The 9,653-nt window shown below is 37.2% G+C and overlaps 1 protein-coding gene across 1 annotated transcript; it reads left to right on the top strand.

Annotated features, from left to right (window-relative positions):
- The first annotated feature begins 8,949 nt into the window (after window positions 1–8,949).
- On the top strand, window positions 8,950–9,320 carry LOC111984926 (uncharacterized). The gene has a single exon (XM_024016547.2). It carries the CDS (start codon window positions 9,023–9,025, stop codon window positions 9,230–9,232), a length of 210 nt encoding a protein of 69 aa, XP_023872315.1. The 5' UTR covers window positions 8,950–9,022; the 3' UTR covers window positions 9,233–9,320.
- The last annotated feature ends 333 nt before the right edge of the window (window positions 9,321–9,653 follow it).

Raw genomic sequence — 9,653 nt, 5'->3', positions numbered from 1 at the left:
CTGAGGACTTCAAGCATGATTGAGTTTAAGTTTAATTACTCATAAGAATTGTAATGGAGTGTTAACTAACTCACATCATCTGGCCCGAGGACTTCAGGCATGATTGAGTTTAAGTTTAAACACTTACAAGAATTGTAATGGAGTGTTAACTAACTCATATCATTTAGTCCGAGGACTTAAGGCATGATTGAGTTTAAGTTTAAACACTTACAAGAATTGTAATGACAACAGAAAATACAAAAACCTTTATATAACAGATAAGCATATTGATGAAGGAAAACTCGTTAATAATAATACCTTTTGAGGTTGTTTACATTCCATGGGCGTGGTATTACATGACCATCCAAGTCTTCTAAAAAATATGCCCCTATGCCAGCCCCTAAGGTAATACGATATGGTCCTTCCCAATTGGGTCCTAATTTTCTCCAAGTTGGGTTCTTTGCAATGCCCACAACTTTCCTTAACACTAGATCACTAGGTGTTAAAGGCCTTAGCTTTACGTTGGCATCATAACCTTATTTGAGTTTTTGTTAGTAATATGCCAATTGAACCATTGCATTTTCCCTCCTTTCTTCAATCAGGTCCAAATTCTTCTCTAGCTGCTCATTATTGCTACTCGAACTGAATGAACTAGTTCTTAACATTGAGAAACCAGTCTCTAGAAGGATAACAGCCTCAGCCCCATAAGTCATTGAGAAAGGGGTCTCTCCGGTAGACCTACGAGGTGTAGTTCTATATGTCCAGAGGACATGTGGCAATTCTTCCACCTATTTGCCCTTCGCGTCATCTAACCTTTTCTTTAATTCATTTACTATGACCTTGTTAACAACTTCCGCTTTCCCATTCCCCCGGGGATAAGCAGGGGTAAAGTATCTATTCGTGATCCTCAATTCACAACAATAACTTTTCAACGTTTTGCTGTCAAACTGAAGGCCATTGTCTGAGATGAGGGTATGAGGAATCCCAAACGAAGTGACAATATTTTTCCAGACAAATCTTTTTGCGTCCACATCTTTGATGTTTGATACAGGTTCAATTTCAACCCATTTGGTAAAATAATCTGTGCCGACTAGCAAATACTTCTTATTTCATACTGCTTTAGGGAATCGACCCACAATATCTAAGCCTCATTCAGCGAATGGTCACGAGCTGGATAATGGATTAAGGATTCCCCCTGATTAGTGTATATTTGGTACAAACCGTTGACACTGATTGCACTTTTTAACATATTCGTGGGCCTCCTTTTGCATATTTGGCCACCAATAGCCTTGAGTAATAACTCTATGTGCCAAGGATCTGCCTCCAATATGGCTTTCACAGATTCCTTCGTGTAACCCCTCGAGAAGTGATTCAGTTGTCTCAAAATGTATACACAACAAATATGGCTTTGAAAATGAATGCTTGTATAATTTCTAGTTCTCAGACAGCCAAAACCTAGTAGCCTTTCTCCGTACTTTGTCAGCTTCTAACCTTTCTTCAAGCAAAGTATCATCCTTCAAGAATTGAATTATAGGGTCCATCCAACTTGGCTCGACTCTGATTTGATGGACTTGAATTTTCTCTCTTCTTATCTCCGTGGGTTTGTACAAATCCTCAACGAGGATAACTCGAGACAAATTCTGTGCCGAGGAGGTTGCAAGCGTGGCTAGAGAATCAGCATGTGCGTTACCACTTCTAGGGATGTGCAGCAAGTTGAAATATTCGAACTCTAATTACAGACATCTAACTTGACTTAAGTACCCCTGCATTCTTTTATCTTTTGCCTCGAATTCTCCTTTTACTTGGCCGACGACTAATCTTGAGTCCGAGAACACTTCCACTGATTTTCCTCCCATTCTTTGAACCATTGTCATTCCCATCAGTAGAGCTTCATATTCAGCCTCATTATTTGTTGCCATGAAGTTCAGCCTCAATGACTTTTCAATAACGATTTTCTTAGGGGATATCAGCACTAACCCCACTCCGGAACCTTTCTGATTTGCTGCACCGTCGACATACACCTCCCAGAATGAAGGGCCTTGTTAAGAGATCATGCCAACTGATTTTTCATCCATGTTCTGTGCTGGTTTCAATTTTTCTAATGGGGGTTCAGTGAACTCAGCCACCAAATCCGCGAGGACTTGTCTCTTTATGGAGATACGAGGCATGTATTTGATGTCAAAAACCCTTAGAATTGTACCCCATTTAGCTATTCTCCCTGTGTAGTCAGCACTTCGGAGTATGGCTTTAAGCGGAAGCTGGGTAAGGACAACAACCGTATGTGCTTGGAAATAATGAGGCAGCTTCCATGTACCAAACACTACTGCCAGGATAGCTTTCTCCAGTGGCAAATAACGAATTTCGACTTCATGCAGCGACTTACTCACGTAATAAAATGGCCTTTGTACACTAAGGTCAACTCATATCAACACCAAACTTACAGCATAAGGGGCCACAGTAATGTAGGCAAACAGAACTTCATCTGGCTCAAGACTGGACATGATTGGTGGCCGAACTAGATAGTCTTTAAGTTGCTGGAAAGATAAGGCACATTTGTCAGTCCACTCAAACTCCTTCTACTTGTTGATCAATAAGAAAAAAGGTTTACACCTATCCGCTGATCGAGAGATAAACTGGTTCAAAGCAGCGGTCATTCCAATCAATTTCTAGACTTCTTTGGGATTCCGAGGTGGTTGCAAATTGTTAATGGCCTTTACCTGGTCTGGGTTGACCTCAATCCCCCTATGAGTTACCATATAACCCAAGAATTTGCTTGATTTCAAGCCAAATGAGCACTTGGAAGCGTTTAAACGTAACTTGTACCTTCTAAGAACTTCAAAAATGTTTCCAAGGTCTCCTACATGCTCAGAAACAACCTTACTTTTCACCACCATGTCATTTGTGTAAATCTCAATATTCTTACCCAACTGTGGCTCAAACATCCTCGTAATCATTCTTTGGTAGGTGGATCCCACATTTTTCAAACCAAATAGCATCACTTTGTAGTGGTAGTTCCCAATAGGGGTGACAAAAGCAGTCTTCTCCTTATCATCCAGGGCTAAAGGTATTTGGTTAGAATCTTGAAAGACATCCAGGAAACTCATCCGATGATGGCCAACAGTGGCATCCACTAGTTGGTCTATTTTAGGCATAAGGAATGGATCCTTAGGGCAAGCTTTATTCAAGTCTGTGAAATCTACACACACTCGCCATTTACCATTCTTCTTCTTCACCACCACAGTATTCGCTAACCATTCAGGATAAAACATTTTTTTAATAGCTCCAGCTTGCTTGAGCTTCATTACTTCCTCTCCTACTGCATCAACGTGTTCCTTGGATGGGTGCCGAGGAGGCTATTTCCTAGAGGTGATCAATGGGTTGACCTTCAAGTGGTGACATATGAATTCTGGATCCACCCCCGGGGCTTCATAAACATTCCAGGAAAATACATCAATGTTTCTTTTAAGAAATTCTATCAACTCTTCCTTCTCTTGAGGAGGCAACTGAGATCCAACCTGAAAGAACTTTTCTGGATCGTCCCCGATAGCAACTTTTACCAAATCTTCACACCTCGCTTCCTTGGCTAAATCACCGATGGGCAACACCGGAGGTTTTAATTGCCATAAATCCTTTCCAACATGGGCCGAGGACTCAGCCTCGAGCTTATGTTGCATGGCAGCCACTAAACATTGTCTGGCCACAAATTGATCTCTCAAAATTTCCTTAACCTGGCCTTCAGATGGATACTTAATCTTCGGATGCAAAGTAAAGGAAACAGTCCCTAGTGTGTGAAGCCAAGGTCTGACCACGATTGCTGTATAAGGTGAATACGCGTCTATAATAATGAAATCCACCTCTACTATTTCCGGGCTAGTTTGCACAGGTAGTTGTATTTGGCCCCTTGGAACAACGACTTTTCCGTCGAAACTCACAAGGGGGGAACTATAGGGCGTTAAATCCTCAGGTTTTAATTTTAGCTCCTTATAGAGGTCGGGGTACATTATCTCAGCTCCACTGCCTTGGTCCACCATCACCCTCTTCACATCATACCCTCCAATTCTGAGGGTGATTACCAAAGCGTCGTCATGAGGTTGGATGGTTCCAATCTTATCCTCATCTAAGAAGCCTAAGACTAGTGGAATTTCCATTTTAGCCCTCTTCAGATCCTGATTAACGTCTCATGTGGATAAACGAGCTACAGACATTACCCTGGACGGGTAGGATCCTATTCTTCCTGGTACAGCGAAGATGACATTGATAGTTCCCAAGGGGGTCTTGAAGAAGCATCTCTTCTAGACTCCAAGCTTGCCTGGCTCGCCTGACCACTAGATTGATGCAGGAGTTGATGCATACTGGTGACAGGTTTACTAGTCAGAGATTTCCTCAAACCATAGTCGGTGGGGAAGCCGAGCTTAAAAGTAGTGATGGCCACTTCATCAAAATCGCCATCCATCTCGTTAAACATCTCCCAGTACCTATCTGAATACGCTTTCAGGGTCTCACCCTCTTGCATGTTCAAGGATAGTAGGGAAGCCAAAGGCCGAGCGACTTTACAACATGTGACAAAACGGGAACCAAATGCCTAAGTGAGCTCTTTGAAGGAACTTATAGAATCTGCTCTCAGGCTGTCGAACCACCTCATTACAACTGGTCCTAGACTGGAGGGAAAAACCTTACACATCAAAGCTTCATCCTTGGAATGGACAGCCATTCTTTGGTTGAAATGGCTCACGTGCTCCACAGGGTCTATTCGACCATTATAGATAGTGATCGTTGGCTGATGAAAACGACGAAGAAGTCTTGCATCTTCAATCTTACGCGTGAAAGGCAACTTGTAGATTTGGTTCAGGGCCTTGCTCATAGCATCATTTCCTACGCCTTCACGTGACGGGCTTCGAGACCATCATTTACGATAATGCTCATCCTCATAGGAAAAGGATTCGCTAGGTGGGGTTCGAGACCTCTACTTGTAATTAACATCCTATTCGTCATCGGAATAATCATTAGAGGTCGAAGAAGTCCGCTTCCTCTTTGCATGGCACAACTTCCTTTTTAATTGATAATCTCTAATTGCATGGTCTTGTTATTCTCTACATGGAAAATATGACTTCCACCTCGAGGTTAGTTTCGATCAGTATGTGTGGTATGCACACTACCTTCACAATCACCTCTCTGCTCTAGGTTGAGAAAAGGATCAACGTGTTGGGATGCCCTGGATTCTGCTGGTTGTGGACCTGGTTCTGCCATCGTCAACCGTTGCTTTCACTCTTGCTCAAGCTCTTCCCACAGAAGGCGCCAATTGTAGGGTCACGATTTGTAGCCCAAGCCTAAAAGATATGGGACGTGAGCCCAATGAGCCCAATACAATAAATTTGTAGAGAGTGGATGAAAGAGTTGTGCTATTTATGAGTTAAACAATGGCTAGTAAGAATTTAAAAGATGAACAAGCACAAAAACACACGGAAAACTTGATGAAATTAGTGTTCAAGGAGATGAACTATCACTTGAACCACTGTTCCTGAAAGCTAATATAAACCTCAATGCTACAGTAATTCTTTTTCTCTCCTCTTTTTCTATCTTTTCTGATCGCCCTCTTATGGGAGGTCTTTTATATTATATAGTTTCCTTTAAGACCATCTTGATCGTATACTTGTTAATCATCTAAACATTTACTCGAGTATATGTTCCATCAGGCATTTTCTTTAGCTCTCTATGAATGGTGGTGGTTGAGACTACACTATTCAGGGGACTTTCTCACATAAATGTGACTAGAAAAGTTGCTGCAGTGCATTTAATGCAGTGGTAGCAGTTTTTCTTTTAGATATTTCTGTATTCTTATCACCTTTGTACATGTCTGAAGTTCATCCTTATCATTGGAACTTCCTGAAAGGTCACCTAAATCACCCAAGTACCTGCTTGACTGATATTCATCGTATCCGAGAAGGGGATACTCCTCGGACTATATGCTTCCATTCTTTTCCTCCGTGATTCCTAACTTTAGGGCCTCCTCTAATCATTTGCTCCTCTTCGAACATATCCACATCCTTGAATAAGGCCCAAGACCCAATATACAAATTTGGGCTCTCATCCCCACAGAAACAAAGCGAAAAGGTAAATAAAGATAACTATGCAATAGATCATTATCAATAAATCATATATCAAAAAGTGGAAATATAAAATAAGAGTAAAATAAAATGCAAAATGAAAAAGTTCCTTAAGTATATAAAAAAACATTAATAGCATAATGATGTTCTAGAGTAAATTATTATTTTATCTTATTCTCTTTTGGGCATTTTCAGTAAAGATGATCAACTAAGCAAAGTAAAAAATTACCAAGAAAGATCAAATTAACTAAAAATTTGATTGTAGAGATGCTAACTATTCTGTAATAAAATGACCAAAATAAAAATAACAAATAGATTTGAGAAAAACATATAAAATTTCTAAAAGAAATTTTACCAAACACATGGGATGCAACATACAAAATTACGACGCTGAATATTTTTTTATTTTTTTTAACGTTACAAATAAAACAACTTTATTCCTTTTTGTCACAATATAGACTATAGAGCGATTAAAATGTTTATTATATTCTCCCCCCCCCCCCCCTAAAGGTTATTTTATAAGCACTTTGATTTAAATCAAAATATGCTTTTTATTTCTTTTTCTTTTTTTGCTCAAAGGCAAGCCAGCCTACCAGATAATCCAAATAATTATCATAAGGACATGCTATAATAGGACATGCGTCTTTGTGAGTTAAAAACGCATTTGCCACAACCATATGCATCTTGTACTTTTTAAGAGCCATATCAACCTTCTCCAAAAGTATTTGTATATCTATCTCTAGTTGTTTAGTCAAGCAAATGAAAAATTTTAGTTCCATTTCATTATAAAATAACAAAAAGTCAAGGAACTTATATCAAAAGGTTTTCTATACAAAACTCCAGTAAAAGGAAGACTAATAAGCCCTCCACTTTCCTCAAGACATAGGGGATTATGGAAGACCATACATCCTTTGCCTACCCTTTTCTCTTTCTCAAATTCATATTAAGAAGTATATGAAGCTAAAAAAATTGTGAATACATCTCTGTTTAGTGGAAGTCCATTGGTAGGCACATTCAAATTCATAACCATGTATATTTTGTTTTGATATAAACTCAGATTTCTATTTATATTAAAAAAAAATACGTATTAACCCAAACCAAAATTCAACCAAAGCTATAAGAGTGATTTGTGATGGGAAATGTAAAAAATAAAACACAAAAAAATTAAATAAAAAAAACCATCAACCTAAATTAGAGTTATAAGAAAGACCAAAATCAAACAAGAGAGAGAGAGAGAGAGAGAGAGTACTCACAGTTTTTGTGTGGAAAAAATATGGATTGAATAAAATAAATGATATCAAATTTATATAAAATAAGATGGGGAAAAGAAGAGTTAAAATATAAGAATAAGGAAATGATGAAGAAAGTTTAACAGAAAAATAAAGAGTAGTAAGGAGATAAAAAGGCAAAGAGAGAGGGAAAAGGTTGGAGAAAGAGAAGAAGATTTTTTTTTCTTTTTTTCTTTTTTAGAATAGGAAGATGAAAAAGTTTAAATATTCAACTTTAACAATTACTTGAAATTAGAAAGAAGAAAACGAAAAGTTGAAATCAATTTAGGTAGCTGAATATAGTCAAAAATTTGCATCTAATGAATAGTCAAACATGTACATATATCCAGTACTAAAAAAATAATAAATAATTCAATTTTAACAATTACTTGAAATTAGTATCCAAAAACAATTACTTGAAAATAGAAAGAAGAAAATGAAAAGTTGAAATCAATATAGGTAGATGAATAGTCAAATATTTGTATTTAAAACAAATGAATAGTAATGAAGTGTACTAACAGGTTTGTTCATGAACTATATTTAATTATGTAAATAAAATAAAATAGAAAAATCATAAAGGATTTTTTTTTTTTTAAAGTATGACGTGACTGATGAGGTGGCTCAATAGGAATATAGCAACATTAAACTTTACGTTTCAGTTTTTAGATATAATATGCAGATAGATTTGTTGAATTTATGTGTTACATTTTGTACATATACATATTTAATAAAATAATGCATGAATTTCTTATTGAACATGATTAATATAACGGTTAAATGCCTAAGTTGAATATATTGGGAAATTATAAATTTTACTTTATTCTTTTGCTTGTTTAAAAACTTCATGTATTTGCATGTTTTTCTTTCTTTGATATTAATATATTCATTTTTTTTAAATTTAATTTTGCTTAATTTAAGTTTCTTAATAATTGCCATGGAAGATATTCCTAAAAACACCACTTAAACTCTTACTAAAACCCAAAAAAAAAAAAAAAAAAAAAAAAGTCATTGATGCTTTGGCCTATTGGTAAATAGTAAACATTATAAAATGAACGATCATAAATTTAAATCCTTTCATATCTATAATCCACTAGTGACTACCTTAACTTTGTTGCTCAATCCTTACCCTGCATGAGTCCAAATCCGTACTCTGCAAGCTACATACCAACACACGTTAAAATTATTTTTTGCCAACCTAACGTCTCTAGTCTCTAGTTCAGAACCTTCAGGTCCTCATCATATTTCTACTCCACCATGATTCTCTACTTTTAATGTAAATATGTCATCCAAGCAAGGAATTAAGCATTCAAAAGAATCAAAACACAGGTAGTCTTGACAAGAAAATAGCCTATTTGCGAGGGAAATGAAGCCTTGTAGTAAACAACTATCAATTAGAAGCAAATGAAATAAAAGGTGTTCCTACCCATCTTCATAAAGCAAACACAGTATCATAATATACCTTTCCTCTCCTTTAAACCTGTACTCTCTTCCTTCTCACTACGTTTAGCATCCCCGTCTCCTTCACCATCAAGATAATAACTCTCACTCGTTCTTCTACATATTAGTTGCTAGCACATCATTGTCTTCTCTCATTCACACTCCAAGAGAAATTCCATAGTCTCCTCCATATATCTCCTTTTCAATTCAAGCAAGAGAGAGAGAGAGAGAGAGATGGGTACAGATTGGGGGCCAGTCGTTGTCTCCGTAGTTTTGTTCATCCTCTTGTCACCAGGGTTGCTGTTCCAAATACCGTCAAGAGTAAGGGTGATTGAGTTCGGGAGCATGAGCACAAGCGGGATTGCCATTCTGGTTCATGCCATTATATACTTTTGCATACTCACCATCTTGATCATTGCAATCGGCATTCACATATATTCATGATCACGTTGATTGGATCTAACCTATGTTCACCCCATATTTGTTTTGATCTTTTTTTTTTTTTTTTGCCCTTTTTAATCTTCCTCATCAGGACAGGGATGTTGTGCTAATTTCTCTTTCTTTGTAACTCTAATGTTCCTTACTTGGCTCCTTGTTTAGTGTTATGCGGGTGCCTAGCTAGTAGGTTTAGTTCATATAAAAAGAAAAATCCATTAATTGTCTTACAATGGAAAAGAAAGAAAAATAAATATATACAACATTGTATTTTAGCATTACTGCTCTTACAACTTATAAAGACTCCATTTCACCTGTAATTAAGGGTATCACAGAAATAGGAGTAACACTGTTTTTTTTTTTTTTTCCCTATACGATTGCTAGTTTGGTAGTGTTCTTTTTCTTCTTCTTTTTAAATGCATTAATTGTG

The sequence above is a fragment of the Quercus suber genome, unplaced genomic scaffold, assembly GCF_002906115.3.
Source record: "Quercus suber isolate HL8 unplaced genomic scaffold, Cork oak 2.0 scaffold_857, whole genome shotgun sequence".
In the NCBI taxonomy this organism is placed as follows: domain Eukaryota; kingdom Viridiplantae; phylum Streptophyta; class Magnoliopsida; order Fagales; family Fagaceae; genus Quercus; species Quercus suber.
This window is presented reverse-complemented; position numbering and strand designations above follow the sequence as displayed.